At 41.2% G+C, this 27,058-nt stretch overlaps 2 protein-coding genes across 4 annotated transcripts in view; both read left to right on the forward strand.

Annotated features, from left to right (window-relative positions):
• LOC124002571 (mitogen-activated protein kinase kinase kinase kinase 3-like) overlaps positions 1 to 1,944 on the forward strand; it is an 81,292-nt gene extending 79,348 nt beyond the window's left edge. For both annotated transcript variants that reach the window (XM_046310062.1, XM_046310063.1), the window contains one exon: positions 166 to 1,944. In XM_046310062.1, the coding sequence (XP_046166018.1) occupies positions 166 to 253 (88 nt within the window). In that variant the 3' untranslated portion in view covers positions 254 to 1,944. The remainder of the gene's footprint in view (positions 1 to 165) is intronic.
• Positions 1,945 to 2,681: 737 nt separating this feature from the next.
• Positions 2,682 to 27,058, forward strand: part of LOC124002519 (son of sevenless homolog 1-like) — a 73,081-nt gene continuing 48,704 nt past the window's right edge. For both annotated transcript variants that reach the window (XM_046309969.1, XM_046309970.1), the window contains exons 1-7: positions 2,682 to 3,709; positions 16,208 to 16,333; positions 20,422 to 20,553; positions 24,580 to 24,744; positions 25,573 to 25,782; positions 25,993 to 26,136; positions 26,768 to 26,878. In XM_046309969.1, the coding sequence (XP_046165925.1) occupies positions 3,623 to 3,709; positions 16,208 to 16,333; positions 20,422 to 20,553; positions 24,580 to 24,744; positions 25,573 to 25,782; positions 25,993 to 26,136; positions 26,768 to 26,878 (975 nt within the window). In that variant the 5' untranslated portion in view covers positions 2,682 to 3,622. The remainder of the gene's footprint in view (positions 3,710 to 16,207; positions 16,334 to 20,421; positions 20,554 to 24,579; positions 24,745 to 25,572; positions 25,783 to 25,992; positions 26,137 to 26,767; positions 26,879 to 27,058) is intronic.

Genomic DNA, 27,058 nt, shown 5'->3' on the forward strand with positions numbered 1-27,058 from the left:
TCGATTACTGCCTGTAATAGCTATGGTGGCGTTCCAGATCTTATTTTTTTGCAGTCACATCTCAGAAGATTTCTATATTTTATTCATGCAGTTCATTTTATTTCTATCTGCAACATTCAGAACATTTCACATCACTGAATACGCCCGTTGTACCTTTGATTGCAGGGTTGTGGTGCTGGAGAGCAGACCTACAGACAACCCTACAGCACACAGCAACCTATACATCCTGGCTGGACACGAGAACAGTTACTAACCACCCTGCGCTCTGGGAACTAGGGTCCTGTTCAGTAGGCATAAAGCTTTCTGAAACGGAGTGCTACAGGGATGTACAGTCTGAACCTGTCCAATAAGAAACCTTAGTTTCATTGTCGGTTGCAAAACATTATTTCATTGTATGCCTTAATGAACATGGCCCAGGATTGGTTTCAGTTACATTTTAAGAGGTTATAAATCTGAATGAAATTCATTCATTGAAAATTGCAATTAGGTTTATTTTTCTATTATTAAATTGGAATTCATGTCCTGAAATTAAACTATGGAACTGACCCCATCCCTGGTGGGAACAGACTATGATGAGGAGGACATCTCTGACTCTGCATCTGAGACCAAGGAATTGCAATCGGACTATTCATCGAGCAAGCAACCTTGGATATGTCCGGTTTTTAATTGAACCTTATGATTTGAATTGTAAGTCGACATTTATAGTAACACAAACCCACATTCCTGGATATCACACTATTTCAATATTGACCAACTTCTGAGAGCATGCATCCTTACCTGACAAGTGCTTGACCGATGTGTTTGTAATTAATGTAAATAGAATATTGAGGTTGTACACTATAAGTATGTCATGTAGATAACCATGCTGCATATATTTTGTAAAGTTGCCCCCCAACTTAAGAGATATAAAGAGTTGTTGCCTAATCAATGTGGGGTACAACTTTTAAGGGCTTGTCAACTAATGTAATTTTACAAAACAGTGGTAGGATGTCAAAGAGCAAAGTGTCTGTTCATTTTGATCATGTGTTGCCTTTTTTTAATATGTTAGACTCGTTTTGATATAAAGCCATATGCAATGTCATTTTATTTTCACACACTTTAATTCCAACCCCATAGAAAGTTGTCAATTCTCAGATATGCACTGGTTGTGAAATTTGCACATAGTTGTACGCAATAAAACACTTTATTCTTACATTTAAGGCACGGTTAAGTTGTGCTTATAACAAAGTATCTGCATGAGTGCATTAGAAAACATCATACTACACACTTTAACTCAGACAAATTTAACCAGGCAATATAATGTTTATTTTTTTACATACACGCCAACGCTGTTGTTAAAACTGCATTCAAACTGAAGAGACTCTGGGCAGTTGTACCATCTTAGAATCTTTTTCCGTATGGTGGCCAATGAGTTGAATGTTGAATGTTTGCTAAATTGCATTGTTCATATGGTTTGTTCTGGTGTTTGGGCGTCATAGTAAGGCCTCTACCTCATGCATTGGGGAGTCAGTGGGAATATGTGGGGCCAAATTGAACATGTAACACTAAATGTGATTTGCCGACTCCATGTAGCTTACACAACTAAAGGAGGGTATGATGAAGTACAAGGATTTTCTGACTTGGTTTCTTTCCATATTGCTTTGGTGTCATGTACATACAGTAAAATAAAATTGCTTAATTGTGCCTGTACAACTGCTAATATTCGAACATGTTACATATTAAACATTTTAACTCACGATGGGCTAGATTGATTGACTGATGAGCCATAGGAAGCGTTATTTTTCTCCAAAATTTTAGACGGTATGATGAAGTATAAGAATCTTCTCACTTGGTTTCTTTCCATATTGCTTTTGTGTCATGTACATATTGTAAAATAAAATTGCTTAATTTCGCCTGTACAACTGCTATATTTGGACATGTTACATATTAAACATTTTAACTCACGAAGGGATACATTGATTGACTGATGAGCTATAGAAAAAAAATAAGAAAGTCTGTTTTTCTCTTTGACATTTTAGTGGGTATATGTCTTTTTAAACCTATTAAACCTATGGAATCATTTCTGCCAAGATGTAGATGTGTATTTTGAACATTGGGAATGCTTACTATACCATGAACTGCTCCACCCAGTTAGTTAGTGGAGGTGTCTGCTTTGGGAAGTATCCACAAAAAGATGAATGCTTTCCATTATGTTTTCTCTGGGCTCTGTTCGTCAAGTCTGCGACCTCACCGCGTGCGCACAAAACTAGCACTAGTTCACATGCATCGTTGGTATCATGTTTAACGTCACATGCACAAGTACAGTGAAATGCCTTTCTTGCAAACTCAACCCAACAACGCAATAATCCAGAACAATGTATTACTAGAAAAAAGCACAAGAGAAATGATTTTTTAAAAGTAATTAAGTAAGCATACTAAATACAGAAAATATTTTAAGTCAGTTCCAATACTACATGTACATGTGCAGGAATATTGGAGTGACGGAGGTAATGTGACTAGGCACATTGAGCTTGCAATGTGAGTATGCAATGGTTTCAATTGATCTTTCTCATCAAACGATGTTTTTCATGATATCGTTTAATTATTGCTCTCAGATAGTATACAGATCTGCGAATGTGGGCTGGCGCTATGATTATCGTAAACAAGCCCTAACGACGTCATTGGCTATCATCTGCGCCTGTGCAATATTCTTCTACCAGCAACTGCACCCGACCCGAGTCATAACAATCGTCTAAATAAATCATTTTGACCAAAGGTAAACTGGTAATTAAAACCAGCCTTTGCGTGGATTCTTGGTTTTCTCGATAACCAGACAAAAAGGCTAAATAGTCTGAAGACATGTTTTGGAAATTATAAATTCATGGAGGATAACACGGTTATCAATATCCACCCTACCGAAGATTCGGTGAAAATGGGCGATTTTGTACCGAAGAGGTTTTTTTTGCCCAAAATATAGGGAATGATTCGACTGGCCGAAAAGGACGAACAGTATCGCATTTCCCGAAACGTGAAGTGACACCTTCACTCCCACGTTGGATACTAGCTAGTCAGCTACGCCACTGTCCACATATTGCTAGTTAGTTCACCACTACTCCAACCATCTTCCGATTCGGATCGATCCGCTACGGCTAGTAAACATCACCAGCTCGGCTGCTAGCTAGCTACTACTAGCTTGCCAAATTAGTTAGGGTAACATTTGTTGCCACCAACAACGTCAGTTCGGAACTTGGAAAAAATGTCCATCTGCCAAAGTAACGCAAGCTTGCTAGTTAGCGTTTGAAGTATCTTTGGGTTCGTGCATTTTGAGCTTTTTTTTAAACTCTCGGTGTCCCGAAAGAGCAAGCCTGCTAGCTAACGATAACGACTTGCTTCGGCAGCTGGAGACGGCTAGCTAGCAGCTATCAACATCTGTACACTGCCGATGCAATGGTCGCATTGTTAACTGTTTTGGTAGAGGAATGCTCATTTGGTGGATATTCTGAGGCAGCGGGCCGCACAGAATATTGCACCTCTCAGTTCCAACCACAGGCCACACTATATACTGCTTTGATGTGAGAAGTGGCCGTGAACACACAACGCTCACTGGCTGCAAGATAGCGCACGAAGACCGGCAGCTGAAGCCATGCAAGCGGCCCAGGTTCAGTACGACTTTTTCAGCGAGGAGAACGCACCGAAATGGCGGGGGCTGTTGGTACCCTCCCTGAACAAGGTAAGCTAGGAAGTTGGCAGGTGCCAAGCGAACAAATTAACGTTAGACGGCGAGGGTATGCATTACAAGCAAAGTGGCTATTATTAGCTAGCCAGCTAACGTTAACGTTTTTAACAAACATTTTAATGGTGCCACGTCAAAACACACCATGTTGCCAGTGACACATGGTTTGGTTGGTCAAATCACAGTATATTGGGTGCATACACGTATTTATCAGACGTTATTGCGTGTGTAGCGAGATGATTGTGTGTGCTAATAGTACCAAGATAAAATTGCATTGCGATTACTGTTAGTTGCCCCCCGCTCATTATTGGGGTGCACCCGTGGGGACGCGATGCTTCTATTATGACACAGCCCTATGTTTGACTCAAATGTTTGTGTTTGATTCCCTCACCTAAACTCGAACGTCACTAGTTCCCCATCCATTACACCATTCCTAAAAACGTCCCCTTTTTATCTGTATCTGCTATCTCAGCGTCACTGTATGTACATCTTGTCCACAGTGTCAGTTTGAGTGTGACGGAACTGGAAGCTTCTGTGGGGGAGGACGCTGTCACGCTCACAGAACGTCGCCCCCCCTCGGCAAAACTGCATCACTTTTTCCTAAGCGAAGGGCTCCATAGTAACGTTGAAACTGGGCCCTCAATTTCAGACATAGAACAAAGTGCTTGCTAGCAGCAACCCTGAATATTGTAGTACTAATCATCATCATGAAACGAGTCATTTGTTTGTTCTTGTCCCTGAAGGCAGTTTTGGAAATGCTATGTTGGTGGAGGTGACTGTCATAGCCTATTCATGACCAATACATGACTATTTGACCATTTACATGGACAACATCATTGACACTACAGTAGTTGTTGCTAGATTAGTCATAAGTATCTTTTTATATTGTTGTTGTGATACACTGCTTTACTCTACCTCCTACCAAAGAAAATAAGAACATGCAAATTGCACACCTAGACTTGTCAGGTATTTGAAGAGAAATTAGGTTTTGAAACATTGCATGGGTCACAGCTCATCAAGATTGACTCAGCACCTTTTTTCAAGTAGGTTCTGACTCAGTCTCAATATTTTGGGACGCCCTCATATATTCTCATGAAGGTGGTGGCCGTGTTTTTGGCGATATACAGACCTTTGGGGTGGTTTGAAATAACATGCGTGATGTGGGCAAATTTTAATGACACACCACACACGGTACCTTGGTCTACACAGAGTGAACACTGACTAGCGCCTCCCTGGTTTGCATGTGTGTGTGTGTTGGTAAATAGAGGCCTATAGCTGGCGTGAGGCGATTAGGGTGGGGTTTTTCAGCAAGATGCTGCAAGCAGGGGAATGCCTAGTCAGTGAACTTCAGTCACAGCTCTCGAGTGGGATGTTACAATGACAGTTGAGAAAATTGTTTCTTTAAAAAAAATGTTCTTTACATTTTTATTTGTTCACCCCAGAGCTTTCTTAAGATGAGTGTTTTCAATGACTAGCATATATTTAGTTCATGTTTGGGCACTGCAACATTCTTAGTTAAAACCACTCCAGACCAGCCAATTTAGGCCTAAACAGAAAAACTATTGGGCCTATATAATGGTAGTAGTCAAGATGAAAGGACACCTGAATAACAAACACAATAATTATCCCAATTTACAATGCGAGTTTGACATGAAGGGGTAGGCCCAGCCTAAGCCCCTCTGTGTCACGTTGGACCGGAGGTAGTGATCAGGAGAAGAGAATGCTAAGAAGAACTGGAAGAATCAGAACAATACTTAAACAGTAGGTTAATAATACCGACACTGAATTCTAGCCTACTGAAAGAAAAACATCCTAATGGACCCGCTAGGACTGAATTATCTAATGATAGTGTGCCGCTTGATATGAATCTGGAAATGAAAATTACCTTTGACATGCCTCGGTTAATCTTTTAGCTAATGCTGCAGAAACGGTACACTGTGAGTTATGTTGAGAAGTTGGTCTTATGTGGGAGATTGAACGAACTGTGGAGGAATGCCGCAGAGAAACAGTTCAAGTCTTTGCTCGAGGTCCCACTTTTGGATGACTGGCACATGTGGAATCCCAACGAGGGGGGATGGCCTCTGCATTCCTGTTGTGTGTAGACTGGCAAGGGCCGGCAAATGCCAAAGTGCGATGATGCTGTAGCAATACAACGCCACAGGCATGGCAGGAATGTAGCCCAATGCATGAGGTCAGAGCAAGTCAGCCCTCGCAGAAAACAGGAGTGAGCGACAACGAAGGGGAGGTTTAGCCCCAGTGGGTCGCATTAAGGACATTTTTGCAACAAGCTTTTACCCCCTTCTCCTCCAAACCACCCCCATTGGATCCCTCAAGTGTTGCTTTCCCCGCTCAAGCTGTGTCAACAAGTCTAGGAGCGGTTATGGAAGACTTCAAAAGAGCCCCATGGCAAGACCAGCTTCTCCTCATTGAGCCGTTCAGAGTTGACACACCCTCTGTTCACCCTATTGATTTGGCCATTGGCCTATCGCCTATGCACTCCAGTGGATGAGCATTGTTCAGGTTTCTGCTGTGGAATGAAATGGGGAAATAGGGTCAGTTTTGTCATGCCATTTTAAAAAATATATATTTTCTCCATGGTCCACTGCTCAAGACATTTTGGCCTGCTTTGCCAAAGCCAAGATGCCAGGTTAGCCAGCCCTGCCAGGAAAAGCTTTGTCAAGAGCAAGCCCTCATTTTAGCCTCCCCACAAATTTCCAATGGCGTGAGTTTGCAAAGTCTTTGAAGTTCTCTGCTGGATTAAAAAAAAAAACTTTATGCACAGAGTAATTTGTTCATTTTGTGGGGATAAGTTGTGGTCAGGTTTAAAAAATAAATAAAAAACAGCTGTAGTCTAGAATATCCCCTAATATTCTCCCAGCCCTGCTAAACATCAATGGACATGATCTTCAATTGGTGATGGAAAATGTCACACTGATTCTTCCATATGTACTTACAAAGACTTTTCACATTACAATGGCATTTAACATCCAAACATGCTGCAACTTGCCTCTACTCTTTGGCGATAATGAATCAGTCTAGCATCTGCAATAATCACAATCTTCCATATAAACGGTGTGCCCCATTCCTCTTTCTGTTGTTCTCCTAATCTGTTTGCTAGGGATGTGACGATTCACCGATATGCATCGGTCCCCGATTCAAATGTTTAACATCGGTCCGCGGACCCCAAACCGATCCAAATGTAGCTTGCATCTGGTCATAAAATCGATTAAAACTTCACAAATCACCTGTTCACAATTTTTTTGGAATCGTATAAAATAATTTCTACCTTCTGAAACTACCTCATCTTTTGACAACTGGTGTCCTCTCCTTCAGTGTCGAACTGCATGTGACTGTTGACAGTCATTGATCTAAAAGTCATTTTTCATGCTAAACAACCCCAGACATCATCACTAGCCTAGGCAAACTGTGCTCAGCTTTGGGCGCTGACCAATGTGGGGTAGGCGGTCTGTTCCTGATATTGCACATCTGCTCGGCACCTTCAGCATTCATATAGTAAAATGGCTTGTATGATATTAGGCTATATTAGTTGACTAAAAATCTGTTTGCTGGGTATTGATATCTATGCACTGTTGAAAATTGTGTTTTAGGGGAATACAAGTAAGCTACCGGAGACAACTCTCATGGATTTACCTGCCAAACAGTGCTTAAAATACATTTTATTTTGATTGTTCAGGTTCACCATCAGCAATAGTTTTGTCTGTATATGGTCATTTCTATATATAAAGGGTCAAGTTCATAATGTGGACCGCAATCCTTTTTGCGAGGCTCACTGCATGTTTGAAGCGAGAGGAGAAGAAAATGTCACTCTGTAAAAACTTAAAAATGGTCAAAACCATTAAGATTTTGAGATGGGGTGAAATTCAAAGTATAGCTAATTCGTAAATGATAAATATTGATACAATACTAGCTCAAACAATTAATCCACTAATTAACTTGTCATTTTAGCAGGTGGTGATTTTGGAAGTGGGGCTGGAAATGCTATAGTCTCCCTTATGGCTCAGCTCAGGTGCCGACATTTACACACAGACACACGCACATAAATCAACTCAGACAGATTCAGCTTAGGGAGGCCCAGCTCATGAGTTCCATGAGCAGATTTGTATTTAGAATGGAAAATGAATGTGTTAGTGCATTGAACTGAATTGCATTTATTCGTTCTCAAATCAAACCGAATTGTTTCAAACTAAAAAGTATCGTTCCTGTATGTGAAATATGCACATCCCCACTATTTGCATGTTGTGCCGTGCAGGCCTGCACTGGCTGGGGTTCCTGGGAATGAAATTCCTGGCATTGCTTTGGGTTAGTCTGGCATGCAGGAACCAGGGCCTTCTCTCCACCACACCCACCTGCCTGGGACGGGCAGCTCCGGCCCGGATTCCTTCTGCTCTTTAACCCCTTTTCATAAACCCTTAGCCCCTTCCCACATAATTCACGCAGACCTAACAGGACCTGGACAGGTGGAAGTGCTATTGGAGAGGTGCTATAGGTTGCAGATTAGGAGATCTGTCTGGTCCCTTCAGTTCTGTTAAGACTCTTGAGGAAAGGGCTATGGGCAAGGGTTGGTTACCAGAGTTGAGTTGGGATTGAGGGAGGAGCACCTGGGTACACCAGCTTGGTTGTCATCGGAAACCTCTGGGCCAAGAGTGACACAGGATCAGGTGAAGAGGTCATGTGGGTTTAGGTCTCACAAGGCCACGTTGCACATTTGGAGTCAATTCACTTGAGCTTGAATCGTCATCAACGATATTGATTCACATGATCAGCAGCTTACTCTGGATTTGAGACTCCCATGCTTCCTTCTAGAACGACACTCAGTCCACTCATAACCTGGGGTTGGAGAGTGACCTTGAATTTGAAATCAAGTATTTCATTCTACTCTTTACTTGATGTTGTCTATCAGAGGACCACACTGCTCTACTACACATGTCTGGAGGTGAGGACAAGGCTTGACAATGTAAACCACACAACACTTTTTGATTTGAAGTCCACCTTAGGCATTGTTTCTGTGGGGAAGTATTGAGTTGGCCCCCATTTTTCAGTTAGAATAATGAGCCTTTCTTCCAACTTTTCTTGGAGCTTCCCATAAACCTATCCTCCATATTTTATCTTGTGTGTGTGCAGATTTTATTTGCAACTCATTTATTCAGATTATTATTACCTTTATTATAATGGGTTTTAAGACTTGTTTTCACTTTTTTTGTTTATTTATCATTTGCCTTCACAAGGAAGCAGCGCAAATGAAGAAGTGTGATCAAACGGTCTAAAGAATTGCAGCATGCAATGTATTCCAGCATACAGGTTATCTTCAAGCAGAGCTTTCTAGTCAATCTTCTATTTTTTCCCCCATTGGCAATCATGATGTAGCCTAACACAAGCCTTGTGTCAGGCTAGGCTACATCTTTTACATTATCTCAGGACCTCCTGTTAGACCTTGATCGTTCCCCACTCAAAACACACTTCTGAAAGCACCTACGTATATGCCCACGACAGATGAATACCTCTTTGTTCCGTCGCGAGGTGAGAAAGGTAGGTAGAGGTATGTGTCAGTGTTGGTCATTGCCGTTTAAGATGAGGATGATCTTTGTTTATGAGCATTGTCTTTCAATTACAGCATAGTGGATGACTCATTCAAGTTCCATTCACCCAGCTCAATCTAACGTTGATAGTTTTAGGCTCATATGCTACTCACATTTTCCCTGTACCAATGAGTGAAAGTTTACAACATAGGTGCAACGGTCGAGAGAATTTTGAGTAATCAAGGTGCGAGACAATGACTCAATACCGCCTTGCACACTCTTGCCTGCATCTAGCTGATCTAGGGTGTAATCATTAGTCCAACAGTTACATGAATTTGTACAATAGAAACTAATTTGTATGTTCATCCCGCTTCCGTTTTAAGGAACGTTTTTCAACCGAATTAGCGGGATCTATACACCCCTTATCAGACACAGTTCACATTCATAGCAGCCACCAAAAAAATAACATGCTCACTTTGCTTGTTGTATATATAATTCCTTCTCGCAACTATCAACATGCTTTCCTCCAATCACCTTTTCCTGTTGCTTGTGGACTTCAGCTGTCTGACCAGGTGAAAAAACCTTTCCAAGCCAAACCTTCATATCAGGACCGCTGGCCGCGATACACAGCCTACATCGTTGTCCCGTCATAGTCAACATAGCTACTAGAACTAACGTTAGTAAACCGGCTACAATCATGCAGTACAACGTACAGTCAGAAAGCAGTTTAGCAGTTACACTGGTGGGCCCCGGTGGCAATAAATTAATAAAATCAAAATCTTGACTTGGAAGAGTTCCAGTGTTGGATAGCCAGCAAGCTAACATGGCATCCCTCTCTGTTTGAGTAGGCTAAACTAGCTAGCTACATTCGATAGCTAAGTGAAAGTTTAAAAATAAACATAAAACTATATTTAATCTCACTCTTGCTTCTCCTTAGTTTTGTAAGAAACTTATATTCAAAACTGTTCAACTGTCTTTCCACTCACCACATTTTAGGAACTTCTGTGCTAGCTAGCTGTAGTTTATTTTTTTCAGTACTAGTGTCATTCTCTGGTCCTTTCATTGGGTGGACAACATGTTAGTTCATGCTGCAAGAGCTCTGATAGGTTGGAGGTCGTCCTCAGGAAGTTGTCACAATGACTGTAAGTCTATGGAAGGGGGTGAGAACCATGAGCCTCCTAGGTTTTGTATTGAAGTCATTGTACCAAGAGGAGGATGGAAGCTATATGTCCTCCAGCTACACCATGGTACTACACTACAGAGTGCTGTTGAGGCTACTGTAGACCTTCACTGCAAGATGGTGTGTTTTAATCAATTATTTGGTAAGGTGAATATATTTAGTATAGTTTTATTTCTATTAAATTCACAGAGGAGGATGTTCCTCCACTGAGGAGCCGTGTGTGTGTGTGTAAAATGGAGGCATTAGAGAACATTCAGGCTTTGACCCAGTACAGCAACCTCTGTATGTCCATAGAAGATGGGTGTTTTCTTTGCCTTGTGATGGGAGAAGATTGCACTTCAGCTGCAGTACGATTTTCGCCATGTTCCGATTCTCTGCCTTTCTATCTGAAGTTTTGTCACTTGCTTGTTGAATTGGTGTTTGTCATGGGCTCAAATTGGTTTCCACCGTATTTCTTGCTCCAATGAAGTATCAAGCATGTGCAAAGCTGTCATCAAGGCAAAGGATGGCTACTTTGATGAATCTCATATATTTTGATTTTAACACTTTTTTTTGGTTACTACATGATTCCATATGCGTTATTTCATAGTTTTGATGTCTTCACTGTTATTGTACAATGTGGAAAATAGTCAAAACAAAGAAAAACCCTTGAATGAGTAGATGTGTATACTACTGGTACTGTATGTATTTTGGAGTTTGTATTTAGTTTTTTATTTTATTTTAATTGTTGGAAATAAATTACTGTTAACAGCAGGAAATCAGCTCCAAGTGATTTTAATTTAGGTAATCTGTTCCACAGTATTCCCATGCCTAATAGAGAGATACGTGTAATTGCATACAAATGTAAGCAAGGTTTGAAATGTATTGTTTTAGTCAAATACATCTATTTGGGCTTCTTGCAGTCAATTTGCTCTCTCCAAATAATTAGTAATCATGTTGAAAAAATCTTAATGATCCCTGCTGTAGGTTATAGTCGCCTCGTTACTTACCTCCCTTTCATTTAGCTTTTCACGCTATCTGCGCTTTTTTGCTTTTATTCACTCTGCACCATTTTTACTGATCAGTTTACTATTTTATGCAGTCTCTCCCTTAAAATTAAATGGCATATTCATAAAAATAGTTTTACTTTCTATTTCTAAGGTCTCCATCTTTTCACTCTGACTTCAGAAAACACCCTCTCTCGCTCACACTCACTCTCCCTTTGTAACTCTCTCTGCCTCTGAAGAGCTGCCAAGTTCAGTAGGACTGTGCCCTCTCTAAGAGGAGGAGGGGAGTAGAGACTCTCGGAGCTTGCTTAGTCATGCTCTGATAGGAGGCCTCGGCTGGCGAGGCAAACTGAGGAGACCGGAGTGTCTATGCTGTGCTCTCGTCACTGGGCTCAGTCAGTTACCAGGGACACAGAGTTAAGAGGCAGTAGTCCCACTCCACGAGCTACAACCGTAAACGTATGCTTATTCCAACCTAAACTCAAGTAGCCTAATTGTGTACTTTTTCCCTAACTTATTTGACCCATTACCAGCCATAAAGTTAAGATTGATGTGTTGTCTTGTACCAACTCAATGGATGATGGTTAGGAGATGCAGGACCAAAAGGTAGGCCTCAAAGTTAGAGTAATGTGTCTTTATAGTTATGTTCGTAGCGACAACCCTTCGTCGCTGGTCATCTCTTTTTCTAGCCATGTTTGTCACTGTTTGAGTGACTGCACGAAGTGGGCACAAGTTTGTCAGTAGTCAACACAAAATTAGTTTGGGATAATGAGTACTTAATAGCAATTTCCTGCTGGAAATATATGAATTGACTTGGAAAATAGCTTTCATCATTAATGATGAAAGCTATGTCTAGTGTTTGATTTAAAGCCAACCATGGGCGTGTGTTCAAGGAGTCTATGTTATGATGTGCATGTTCTGCAAGAACTTCTCGTGTAGGTCACAGTGACTTATGACTGTTGATGGAGTGCACTTGACTGGAATGCAGATGGGCCTATCCACAGTAAGAATGTATTTGAGTAGACTAGGTACTGGTGAACACAGCACTCTGAATTTGCATTTCATCAGGTAGGCCTAATACTCTGTATTGCAATTTGCAAATGCATATCTAGAGGGCTTTTCCAAAGGGGAGCCACACTACAAGCCTATTTGTCTTTTTTATTCATTACATTATATTCCACCGCATCCTATCCAACCAAAAGAGAGTGAAGTCTAGCCTACTTTCAGTAAAAAGTTGACTTATTGTATTCCGTCTGTTTTCGAGTGGTCCAAATGAGAAATCCCCATTTATTTAAAACATTTACAAAGGGTATTTAAAAAAAAATCTATATAATAGTCAACTTTATATATATATATATCTAAATCTAAATCCTCTTTGTATTCACACTGCCCTTGCCTTTGAATGAGGACTCAACTCTCTCGCCAGTTCACTTCACCTATTTTGTGGTCCGAGTCCTCTTTATTCACATTTGCCAAGTTCAGAAAGGATCCAAAAGTATTTTCCAACATTCTCTGAATACACTCTGGGTTTTTACAATGTGCAGGACAAGCCACCCCATCAGAATTTATCAGACCGCTATATATACCTACTTACAGTGGTGGGGAAAAAGTACCAAATTATCACACTTGAGTAAAAGTAAAGATTCCTTATTAATAGAAAAACACTCAAGTAAGAGTCAGTCACCCAGTAAAACACTATTTGAGTAAAAGTATTTTGTTTTAAATATACATAAGTATCAAAAGTAAATGTAATTGCTAAAATCTACTTAAGTATTATAAATAATTTAAAATTCCTTAAAGCAAACCAGAAGACCCAATAAAAAATAAAATAAATGAGTAAATTTAAAAAATGACTATATATACACAGTTTAAGTCGGAAGTTTACATGCACCAAATACATTTCAACTCAGTTTTTCACAATTCCTGAAATTTAATCCTAGTCAACAATTCCCTGTTTTAGGTCAGTTAAGATCACCACTTTTATTTTAAGAATATGAAATGTCAGAATAATAGAGTGAATTATTTATTTCAGCTTTTATTTCTTTCATCACATTCCCAGTAGGTCAGAAGTTTACATACACTCAATTAGTATTTGGTAGCATTACCTTTTAAATTGATTAATTTGTGTCAAATGTTTCGGGTAGCCTTCCACAATAAGTTGGGTGAATTTTGACCCGTTCCTCCTGACAGACCTGGTGTAACTGAGTTTGGTTTGTAGGCCTCCTTGCTCACACGCTTTTTCAGTTCTGCCCACAAATGTTCCACAACTTTGGAAGTATGCTTGGGGTCATTGTTCATTTGGAAGACCCATTTGCGACCAAGTTTTAACTTCCTGACTGATGTCTTGAGATGTTGTTTCAATATATCCACATAATTATCCTACTTCATGATGCCATCTATTTTGTGAAGTGCACCAGTCCGTCCTACAGCAAAGCACCCCCACAACGTGATGCTGCCACCCCGTGCTTCATGGTTGGGATGGTCTTCTTAAGCTTGCAAGCATCCCCCTTTTTCCTCCGAACATAACGATAGTCATTATGGCCAAACAGTTCTATTTTTGTTTCATCAAACCAGAAGACATTTCTCCAAAAAGTACGATCTTTGTCCCCATGTGCAGTTGCAAATTGTAGTCTGACTTTTTTTGTGGCGGTTTTGGAGCAGTGTCTTCTTCCTTGCTGAGCGGCCTTTCAGGTTATGTCGATTTAGGACTTGTTTTACTGTTGGTATAGATACTTTTGTACCCATTTCCTCCAGAATCTTCACAAGGTCCTTTTGCGGTTGTTCTGGGATTGATTTGCACCTTTCGCACCAATGTGCGTTCATCTCTAGGAGACAGAGCGCGTCTCCTTCCTGAGCGGTATGACAGCTGCGCAGTCCCATGGTGTTTATACTTGTATACTATTGTTTGTATAGATGAACGTGGTACTTTCAGGTGTTTGGAAATTGATGAACCAGAGTTGTGTAGGTCTACAATTATTTTCTTAGGTCTTGGCTGAGTTCTTTTGATATTCCCATGATGTCAAGCAAAGAGGCACTGCGTTTGAAGGTAGGCCTTGAAATACGTTTACAGGTACACCTCCAGTTGACTCAAATGATTTCAATTAGCCTAAATCCATGACATAATATTCTGGAATTTTCCAAGCTCTTTTAAAGGCACAGTCAACTTAGTATATGTGAACTTCTGACCCACTGAAATTGTGATACAGTAAAATAATCTTACTTTAAACAATTGTTGGAATAATTATATGTCATGCACAAAGTATATCTCCTAACCGACTTGCCAAAACGATAGTTTGTTAACAAGTAACTTGTGGAGTGGTTGAAAAGCGAGTTTTAATGACTCCAACCTAGTTGTGTGTGTATATATGTAACTTTGTTAAAACAATTCAAAATAAGTTTCTATTGACTCTTCAGATACCCTAAAATGTAATCCAACTATAATTTTTCATACGGAAAGTAGTATGTTCAATAGGAAACCGATATTAGCAGGTGTGTCTTGTCTTCCTCGTGCGACCAAACATGAATTTCCAATAGTGTGTCCCAGTACTAAAACTCATATTTCTTACTCGTTTTGGAAGAAACAAGCCTGAAACATTGAACACGGTGCTGACACCATGTGGAAGCCATAGGAATTGCATTCTGGGAGCTAGATTTAATTATTTCTCGATACTTTCCATTGTAATAGTATAGGCTTTCTCTCAAAAAAATTCTGGTTGGTTTTTCTATGGATTTTCTCCTACCATATCTTTTGTATTATAGTCTCCAACATTTTTTCTTTCCAATGGTACCAATTATATGCATATCTGGCTTCAGGGCCTGAGCAACAGGCAGTTTACTTTGGGCACGTCAGTCAGGTGGAAATTGAGAAAAAAGGACCCTTGCCTGAAGTGTCAGAACCCACATTTATTAAAATAAGTTTTCTCTGCAAATAAGTTTCCTTCCCACTCTTATGTAGGTTTCATAACAGCAAGGAAATAACACTGTCACAACAGGTCTAAATATGTGTCATGACAGTGTTATGTCAGCTGTTAGGACATGATATGGTTATGACTGTGCAGGTCAAGTAAAGGGTTACCTCATCTTCTCTCTTTTGTGGAACATTGGTCTTATGGTAGGGGAAATGGTGTTGCAGTAGTCTAGTGTGTGGTGCAGAAATAATGGCAAGCAAACAAACTGAATTCAGACAACCTCTCGCGATGGTCTCAGTTTGGTTTGTTTCGGGGCTCTTTTGAAGGGTCCGAGTTACTTTGGAGTGTTCACACGGCACAACAAATTAAGCGAACACGCACTGAGTTCACAAAAATTGTCTTAAAAAGGACTAAGTGTGAAACTATACTACACTAGAAAATATCTCGCCAGTCGCAGCCCAAGGTTTTTTTGAACATAGACGTCACTCCGTCTAGTTTTGATTTTACATTTGAGTTCTCAACTAACATGAAATCAACAAACATTTGAACTGTTATTGGATTTAGGTTTAAAGTTGGGTGTAAAAATTTCAACATGTCTCTAAATTCCCTTACGTTGATTACTTTTCCCACGTTGATTCTATTCCATGGAAACACCATTTATTCAACCAGTTTGGGCCCAGCTGGAATCTATACTGAACTAGTAGCTTAGCCACACCTCTCTTTCTGTGTGAAGGTGCTGGGCCAGATGCACCTCAAGCTTTAAAAAAAAGTGTAATGATAATCAACTCAACCTATACTGAACTAATACGTGTTTACCACATATTCTGCCGATCCAACCTTTTTTTTAACTCATACTGAACTAATACACATCTCTCTCTGTGAAGGTGCTGAGCCAGGTACATCCCAAATTGTCGTCCCAGGAGGATGCACTGCAGTACATTGAGGAGCTGATCCTACTGCTGCTCAGCATGCTCTGCCAGGCACAGCCACGCAGCGTGCAGGACGTGGAGGTAAGGATCTCCGTCAATAGCGCAACAGTGTCTGGACCAAAAACCTTGTTGACCCTTTTTTTACAGAGTTTTTTTTTTTACATACTTCCAAAGCAATAGCAGCAGCTTTGGACAAACAGGTCCTTTACGTAGAGAAATAGGAGTGTTTGCTCAGTGTTGTTTTGCCCTCAAATGTGATCTTTTACTGAAGCTTAGGTCAAGGTGATAACACATTTCAATCACAATTAAGTTGAATCATTGTGATTGTGTTGTCTAATCTTTATTATTAACAGATCACGTTTGGAAGCAGAAAAACAGTGAGCAGACCTTCCCTTTTGGAGTCCCTCATGGAATCAACAGCGAACTGTGGCAAAGTAGAAGTTGCCTCTAAATCACAGATCTAGGATCAGACGACTGTTCCCCTGATCGTCTCATTTAAACCTATCATCTGGGAAATAAACTGACCCTTGACCAGTGATGCGAGCTACTTCTACTTAAAGGGGCAATCAGCATTTGCTACACTGAACAAAAATATAAGCGCAACATGTAAAGTGTTTGTCCTATGTTTCATGAGCTGAACTAAAAGATCCCAGACATTTTCCTTATGCACAAAAAGCGTATTTCTCTCAAATGCTGTGCAACAATTTGTTTACATCCCTGTTAGTGAGCATTTCTCCTTTTGTCAAGATAATCCCATCCACCTGACAGGTGAGTGATATCAAGAAGCCGATTAAACCGCATGATCATTACACAGGTGCATCTTGTGCTTGGGACAATAAAAAGCCACTCTGAAATGTGCACTTTTGTTACATAACACAATGCCATAGATGTCTCAAATTTTGAGGGAGCGTACAATTGGCATTCTAACTGCAGGAATGTCCACCAGAGATTTTGCCAGGGAATTGAATGTTCATTTCTTTCCCGTAAGCCGCCCCCGATGTCGTTTTAGAGTTTTTGGCAGTACGGCCGACCGGCCTCACAACCGCAAGACCACGTGTAACCACGCCAGCCCAGGACCTCCATATCCAGCTTCTTCAGCTGCGGGAGACCAGCCACCCGCACAGCAGATGAAACTTTGGGTTTGCACAACTGGAGAATTTCTGCACAAACGGTCAGAAAACGTCTCCGGGAAGCTCATCTGCATGGTCGCTGTCTTCACCAGGGTGACACAATTGCAATGAACACAATTGCATTTTATCGATAGCAATTTGAATGCACAGAGAAACTGTGTGAAACCGTGACGCACCACCCTCTGTAGCGCTTTATGGTCGGATGCCGCGCAGTTGCCATACCAGGCAGTGATGCAACCAGTCTCTGGTGCAGCTGTAGAACCTTTTGAGGTTCTGAGGACCCGTGCCAAATCTTTTCAATCTCCTGAGGGGGAATAGGTGTTGTCGTGCCCTCTTCATGACAGCGTGGCTGATGGTTTTGTTGCCTACTCTTACCACCTGAGGGCGGCCCGTCGGGAAGTCCAGGATCCAGTTGCAGAGGGTGTTTTAGTCCCAGGTTCCTTAGCTTAGTGTTGAGCTTTGTGTGTACTATGGTATTGAACGCTGAGTTATAGTCAATGAACAGCATTCCCACATAGGTGTTCCATTTGTCCAGGTGGGAAAGGGCAGTGTGGAGTGCTTTCAACATGATAATCCACAGCCCCATGTCGTAAGGATCTGAACACAATTCCTGGATGCTGAGCATGTCCCAGTTTTTCCATGGCCTGAATACAAGACATGTCACCCATTGAGCACGTTTGGGATGCTCTGGATTAACATGTATGACGGTGTGTTCCAGTTCCTGCAAATATCAAAAAACTTCGCACGGCCGTTGAAGAGGAGTGGGACATCATTCCACAGGCCACAATCAACAGCCCGATAAACTCTGCGAAGGAGATGTCACGCTGCATGAGACCAATGGTGGTCACACCAGATACTGACAGGTTTTCTGATCCACGCCCCTACCTTTTTTTTTTTCAGGCAACTTTGACCAACCGATGCATACAGAGGGGCAAAAAAGTATTGTCAGCCACCAATTGTGCATGTTCTCCCACTTAAAAAGATGAGAGGCCTGTATAATTTTCATCATAGGTACACTTCAACTATGACAGACAACATTAGAAGAAAAAAAATCCAGAAAATCACTTTGTAGGATTTTTAATGGTAAGGTTGTGGACAGGTGTCTTTTTATACTGATAAGTTCACACAGGTGCCATTAATACAGGTAACAAGTGGAGGACAGAGGAGCCTTTTAAAGAAGAAGTTACAAGTCTGTGAGAGCCAGGAATCTTGCTTGTTTGTAGGTGACCAAATACTTATTTTCCACCATAATTTGCAAATAAATTAATTAAAAATCATACAATGTGATTTTCTAGATTTCTTTTCTTCTCATTTTGTCTGTCATAGTTGAAGTGTTACCTATGATGAAAATTACAGGCCTCATCTTTTTAAGTGGGAGAACTTGCACAATTGGTGGCTGACTAAATACTTTTTTTGCCCCACTGTATCTGTATTCCCAGTCATGTGAACTGTTTAGATTAGGGCCTAATTAATATACATTTAAATTGGCTGATTTCCTTTTATGAACTGTATAAATTGTTGAAAGTTAGGTGTTTTTATATTTGGTTTCAGTATATATCAATTTTGGGACTTAAATTAATGATTTGTACGTAATGATTCTTGAAGAATATAATTTATAAATGCTTCATGAGCTTAGTTCAACTGTTGTACCCCATCAGAAGCCAAAATATAAGCTTGTTTTACTCCAATGTGTGTAAACAAACACTATATAGCCTCAAGACATGGTTAAAACTATAATGTTGATATCATGGATGGCCAGTCCTTGCATCCATAGCACTGTCTGAATTTGGTTGGTTACATTTCTCGTTCTACTGCTGATTGCTGCTTTAATGTCCCACAGTCACAGCATAGCATTCCGCTTCATTTTATTCTGTTTATTCTGTTAGCACACTTTTTATTGACAGCTGGTGAAATCAGGGTTGCAGTAAAAGAGGATGTGGATTTTATGTGCCCACCCAAAAAGGGGAAATTATCAGTGTTTGTGAAGTGGATTTCTTTTAAGCTCAGGTCATGGTGTACTTTTGACGGTTTGTTTTGCACTGAGATAAAACTCAAGTTTTCATTTGTATTCTTACAAATCCAATCCAATCCATTTACAAAGTGACCGGTAGAAAAGTTAAGCTATTTACGGACATGTATTTTGACTTGTATTGCTTTGACAATCATTTGAGCAGAACTCACAGCATTCCCATATCTTGTTTTATTTTATGTCATTGAACAGTAGAACGTTTTCTTGCGCATCACACTGTTGCTTTTCTACAATGATAACTGACATGAGCTAATGCAGAAAACATCTGACATCTTGCTTTGTTCTGTCCATGTTTTTAGATGGCCAACCTGTTTTCACCTCTTGTTTTTGTTTTGTCCACCTTGACTCATTTTTTGCTAGCAGACGGATCACGTGAAATCCGCAGGTGCTTTTTACGGCCCATGGCCCTAGCCATGGGGCATGGTAAAGTCAAACCATGGATATGTGGTCTCTTTGTACCATGTTTACTCCTCCCTTAGTTCTGTGCTCTCTTTCTGTTGACCTCTCCCTGTGACCCTGTCTGTATGAACTTTAACCCTTGACCTGCCTGGGTTGGTGACTGACCACACTCATTTGTGCTTGTGTATATTGTAATTTGTGACCCATTGAATCCAATGGATTACGTGAAATTTGTATTGTTTGTGTACTATGTATGTACCCTACATAAGGACTACATAACGCATTCATAAAGAGCTCCTTAATACCTTTTGTAAGCACAACATAAATGTTTGATTCCCGCAAATATACAACACAAACATTTTGTAAATGCCTAGGCCTCAGAAAGCCTATGTCAACTTGAAGTTGTTGACATAAGCGCTTATGACTTTTTATGTAGTGCTTATGAAGATAACTGTGGATGTATTTTGCAGTTCTCACCCTTTGTTTTTAAAGAGTTAAATGAACTCTTTACCTAACTCATACATCAAGGGCCCATCGGGCTCTGGTCAAAAGTATTGCACTATTGAAGGGCTCTCAATCTCCCTCACACATCCCTCCTTTCCTCCCCTCAGGAGCGAGTGCAGAAGAGTTTCCCTCACCCTATCGATAAGTGGGCTATCGCCGACGCGCAGGCAGCCATCGAAAAGAGGAAGAGGAGGAATCCTTTGGCCCTGCCAGTGGATAAGATCCACCCGCTGCTCAAGGTAACCCATAATCCCAAATGTCTCTGGGTCATGTTCAGTAGGGCAAAGCCATTAGAAATGGAAAGCGAAAATGAACGTGTCTTGCTGGACACTTTCAGCAGGATCTGACATTGCTGATGGCCCGCTGGCCAGTAAAAACATTTTGAGGCAGTATCTTCTCAGCGCATATTGTTGTTCCAGTTTACCTGCTTAGTCAGTCTGCTATTGAAAACCATTGAAAACTACACTCTGAAAAGTCATGTTATTTGTATTTGAGCAAAATGATTGGCCGTTAATTCAACCACGCTCCTCGCTAGTCAGAACTTCTTGAGCGCTCGCACTACATGACTTGATGCCTTCACACGGCACATATGAGCTGTCCAGAGTACTACTCGCTAAGCTTATTTATTTTAGGGAAAGGGGTTTACAAAAGTAAAACTTCAATAGTGAACATACTAGCAAAAATAATACAATGTCTACATTGCTAAATTATATATATTTTTTAATACAGTATTACCATAATAACCAAATGTAGCCTATTACGAACTGAATATATATACAGACCAAGCATATCAACCTAGGTCCTGCATGACCCTAATGCATTTACAAAGAAAAGGTTAACATTGGACCCTGATTTCAGGTAGTTTGTAGCTGTTTCAAAACGTTTTGTGCCTACTGAACATGACCCTGGTGGCTAGACCAATCATAATGAAGGTCAGGATGTAGCCTAGGTCTTTAGCTCCAAGTACATTCGTCAGGCTGTGAAAATGCTGGGTGTATTCAGTGATGTACAGTGCCTTCAGAAAGTATTCACACTCCTTGACTTTATTTTCCCCAAAACATTTTTCATTTGTTGTCAAGGATCTACACAAAATACTCATGTCAAAGTAAAAATCAAATCAAATCCTATCTTGATTAGATAAGTATTGAACCCCCTGAGTCAATACTTGTTAGAATCACCTTTGGCAGCGATTACAGCGGTGAGTCTTTCTGGGTAAGTCTCTAAGAGCTTTGCACATCTGGATTGTACAATATTTTCCCATTATTCAAAAACTTCTCCAAGCTCTGTCAAGTTGGTTGTTGATCATTGCTAGACAGACATTTTCAAGTCTTGTCAAAATCTTCTTGAAAATCGGTCTGTAACTAGGCCACTCGGGAACATGCAATGCCGTCTTGCTAAGCAGCTTCAGTGTATATGTGGCCTTATGAAAGGTGAATTTGTCTCCGTGTGTCTGTTGGAAAGCAGACTGAAGCAAGTTTTCTTCTACGATTTTGCCTGTGCTTAGCTATATTCCTATACTCTTTTTATCCCCCAAAATCTCCCAAGTCCTTGCCGGAGATGAGCATATCTGTAACATGATGCAGCCACCACCGTGCTTGAACATATGGAGAATGGTACTTAGTGATGTGTTGGATTCGCCCAAAACATAATGCTTTGTATTCAGGACATAAAGTTAATTTCTTTGCAACATTGTGTGCATTATTACTTTAGTGCCTTACAGCAAACTGGATGCATATTTTTGAACATTTCTGTTCTGTAAAGGCTTCCTTTTCGCTCTGTCATTTAGGTTAGTATTGTGGAGTAACTACAATGATGATCCATCCTCAGTTATCTCCTATTACAGCCATTAAACTCTTAACTGTTTTAAAATCACCTTTGGCCTCATGGTGAAATCCCTGAGCGGTTTCCTTCTTCTCCGGCAACTGAGTTAGGAAGGATGCCTCTATCTTTGAAGTGACTGTGTGTATTGATACACCATCCTAGGTGTAATTAATAACTTGACCATTCTCATAGGGATATTCAATGTCTGCTTTATATTTTTATTTTACCCGTCTACCAATAGGTTCCCTTTGCGAACCATTGGAAAACCTAGCTGGTCTTTGTGGTTGAATCTGTGATTGAAATTCACTGCTCGACTGGGGGACCTTACTAATTGTATGTGTGGGGACAGAGATGGGGTAGTTATTTTAAAATCATATTAAACACTATTATTGCACACAGTGAGTCCATGCAACTTATTATGTAACTTGTTAAGCACATTTTTACATATTTAGGCCATAACAAAAGGGTTAAATACTTATTGACTCAAGACATTACAGCGTTACATTTTTAAAAATGAATATGTAAACATTTCTAAATACGTAATTCCACTTTGATGTTATGGGATGTTGTGTATTGATCAGTGACACAATCGAAATTCAACAAAATGTGGAAAAAGTCAAGGGATGTGAGTACTTTCTGAGGGCACAATAAAAAGTCCCGAATGTTGCAAACAGCACTGTCTGTCAAGTATTCATTTATGCATCCGTTCTAGCTGTTCTACACAATATATCTGAAAGTGTTGTAATGTTACATCCTCCTGAACAGAGCCCAGTTACTGATATCTTTAAAAACCTGTGTTTCACCTTTATTTAACCAGGTAGGCCAGTTGAGAACAAGTTCTCATTTACAACTGACCTGGCCAAGATGAAGCAAAGCAGTGTGACACAAACAACAACAGAGTTGCACATGGAATAAACAAACTTAGTCAATAACACAATAGAAAAGTATATATACAGTGTGTGCAAATGAGGTAAGATTAGGGAGGTATGGCAATAAATAGGCCATAGTGGAGAAATATTTACAATTTAGCAATTAAACACTTGAGTGATAGATGTGTAGAAGATGAATGTGCAAGTAGAGATACTGGGGTGCAAAGGAGCAAAAATGTATAAATAACAATATGGGGATGAGGTAGTTAGGTGGGCTATTTACAGGTGGGCTATGTACAGGTGCAATGATCTGTAAGCTGCTCTGACAGCTGATACTTAAAGTTAGTGAGGGAGATATACGTCTCCAGCTTCAGCTTTGCAATTCCAGCAGAGAACTGGAAGGAAAGGCGGCCAAAGGAGGAATTGTGCTCTCCACTTCAGAAAAAAAATGTTATGAAACAAAGTATTGATTGAACCGCTTTTAATGTGACTCAATAAACAAAATTGATATTTTGTGTGTTTGTCAAAAATGTTTTCTGTTTCGGTATTGGCCACTACTCACAGTACCTATACTGACCAATAGAGGGAGACATTTAACTATTTTGTGGAATTGGTCACTTATTGAAAATCCATGATGAACCTGTGATGCTTAACAAAATGTATTCACCCATGCCAAATACTTTAATTGAGATGATATTAAAGGGGCGATATGCAGTTGAAACAATAACACATTTTGGTAAAAAGCTGTGGGATGGGTATGGAGAAATGTCGAAAGCCAATATGAGGGTTTGCGCTCAGGCTAGAATGAATAGTGGCTGTAAAGTTCAAATGGTTCTCTCACTCAAACCATGAAAGGGAAAATTCCAAGGAGGCCGAGATGCAAAGATTTACTTAATTTAGACCAACTTTTTTTGCACTTTTTGTTGTATTCTTTTACCTATTGCCCCCTTTTTAAATAAGGAAGGATAGGATTCACATTTTAGAATGCAAACTAACACCTAACCATATAGATGATTTGAGTGACCAAGCAACCTTTAAAAAAACATGTCTCTTATTGGATACCTGATAAGAATATTCCACCTATATTCTTTAGACCTTTTTTTGCTATGAGCTGGTAGTGCTCTTTGTTTTAGAAATACACATACTGATTTCTTTTTTTCTTTTTTTTTTTGATGTGCAGCAACAACAGAATTTGATTGACATAATTTTAACAACACAGGTTATATAATTCTGAGCCTTGCATTAATCGTAATACATGACTTAATTAGTATTTAAAGTACCCATTGTGCCCAATTACTGTTCAATGATGTACCGGTAACTAAAACGCATAAAGGAAATCTTACCCTGCGTTTTCTGTGTTCTGTGTACCATTCAGGCCTGCACCGTTTACACTAGTTTGAAAGTGCGGTGGTCAGATTGTACAGTAGTCAAACCACACTGACCCTGCTTTTTACCCATGATTCCTCTCTTCCTGGGTCATGTTCAGGAGGCACTAGGGTACAAGACCGCCAGTACACAGTAGGTATTTGTGTACGTAGTGGACTCATTTTCCCATAATCCCTCTCCCTTGTTCAGGAGGTACTAGGGTACAAGATTGACCACCAGGTGTCGGTGTACATCGTGGCCGTGTTGGAGTACATCTCAGCAGACATCCTGAAGCTGGCAGGGAACTACGTGAGGAACATCCGCCACTACGAGATCTCCCAGCAGGACATCACCGTGGCCATGTGTGCCGATAAGGTGAGAGTTAACACCTGTGTTGTGCTTCACAGTGTGTTGTAATGCATTATGAAGAGGATCTTCAACATCCGTTACTATGAGATCTCCCAGCAGTACATCACTGGCCGTATGTGCCAATAAACTATTTCTAGTTTTCCAATCCCAGATTGGTACCAATCCCAGATTGGCCCTTTTTATGTTGTTATGACTGATATTAGATTGTCTTGTAACTGTTGTTGTTGGCATACGTATGGCTGGTGGCGTGTGATGGTGAGAAGTTTCAGGAACCACACTGACTGGCCAATATACAACTAAAGCTGGAGTCCGTAGGGTCATTTGTGAACGTAAGCTGATGAAGAATGTGTGCCCGCTTTTGTTCGCCTGTGCGTGTGTGCGCATGCATGTTTCTAAGCTTGGGTCTCTCGGGATCCATTTCAATTCAGGAAGTACACTGAAATTCCAATTCCATGTTTTCTTTACAGAAAATGACTGAAGAAAATTGGAATTTCAGTTTACTCCCTGAATTGACTGAACTAAAATGGAATTGACTCCAACCTGGTATTGAATAATCTATTCATTGTATTTTTATTTAACTCTGCAAGTCAGTTTAAAATAAATTCATATTTGACTGCCTTCCCCGGCCAAACCCGGATGATGCTGGGCCAATTGTGCCCTGCACTATGGGACTCCCAATCACAGCCGGATGTGATCATCCTGGATTCGAACCAGGGACTGAGATGCAGTGCCTTAGACCGCTGCGCCACTCGGGAGGAAAAAGTGGTCCGGAACACTCTTTGTGTAATTGTTAAGAATACGTCTCTGGCCACTTCTATTCCCCCTCATCTCCAGGTTCTGATGGACATGTTCCACCAGGATGAGGAGGACATAAGCGGTTTCCCCCTGATGGACGAGGAGCCGTCCACCAGCGAGGAGCAGACCTACTACGACCTGGTCAAGACCTTCATGGCAGAGGTCCGACAGTACCTGCGCGACCTCAACCTCATCATCAAGGTGTTCCGCGAGCCAATCGCCTCCGACGCCAAGCTCTTCTCCCACCATGTGAGTAGTGATGGGAGGTACCCTCGCGTACACACTTTGGTCTTCCATCAGGACTTTGTTTGACTCTGGCCTTTTTCCACTCCTTTTCCCCCCCTCTATCACCGCTCTCACTTCTCTACTGCCGCCTTCCTGCTTTACTCTGTTCCCCATCTCCCCCTTTCCATCACCATCCCTCTATTCTCACACGTCGCTCTCTACACTACCCTGCAGGATGTGGAGAACATCTTCAGCCGCATCGTGGACATCCACGAGGTCACCCTCAAGCTGCTGGGCCTCATTGAAGACACGGTGGAGATGACAGATGAGGGGAGCCCACACCCGCTGGTGGGCAGCTGCTTCGAGGACCTGGCCGAGGTGGGGGGGTGCACGTGTTTATGTGGTGTTTGTGGGAGCCCAGCTTGTTTGTGGTGGGCAGCTGCTTCAAAGACCTGGCTGAGGTGGGTGGGTGTTTGTGGGGGGGGGGGTGCACATGTTTATGTGGTGTTTGTGGGAGCCCAGCTTGTTTGTGGTGGGCAGCTGCTTCAAAGACCTGTCCAAGGTAGGTGTGTGTGAAGCTGTCTGTGGTAAGAAATGGCTGTCTGCAAAAAAGTGTGTTTTTGTGGAGATGTGTGTGTTTACACGCGTATATAATGTTTTTGTGTGTGTGCTGTTTCTGCAAATAAATTGCTCCTGGGCACCCTAAGACTGAGCTAAAGATTAGTCATTAGCTTGGGGAGCTAACATGAGTCTTCAGGTACCAGTGAAGTTTCTCATTACACAAACCACTTCTGTTACACTTAAACCTGTGTCTGAAAATACATTGCTCTTGTGCACCACAACACTGTTAGTCTGCCGAGCTTAAGCTCAGGACCGAGACATTAGCTCAGGTAGCTAACACAAGTCTTCAGGTCCCAGGCAAGGTTCCTTGTCATTCACAGACCCCACTTACACCCTATGGCTGTGGCCATTGTCATAAAACATGACATTTCATATTTTTTATTTCCAGGAGCTGGCCTTCGACCCCTATGAGACATATGCTCAAGACATCCTACGGACTGGCTTCCACGATCACTTCCTCAGCCAGCTGTCTAAACCGGGAGCTGCCTTCTACCTCCAGGTCAGAGGCCACACCCCCTAGCCTCTGTCCACACCCCCTGCCCCCCGCTGACCCCTGCCCCCCACACACCCCTCAGCCCCCTGCTGACCATGACCCACCCTCCCAGCCCCCTGACCACACCCTCCCCCCCCTGCTGAGCCCCCTGCTGACCACACCCTCCCCAGCCCCCTGCTGACCACA

Source organism: Oncorhynchus gorbuscha, linkage group LG18 (genome assembly GCF_021184085.1).
Source record: "Oncorhynchus gorbuscha isolate QuinsamMale2020 ecotype Even-year linkage group LG18, OgorEven_v1.0, whole genome shotgun sequence".
Classification (NCBI taxonomy): domain Eukaryota; kingdom Metazoa; phylum Chordata; class Actinopteri; order Salmoniformes; family Salmonidae; genus Oncorhynchus; species Oncorhynchus gorbuscha.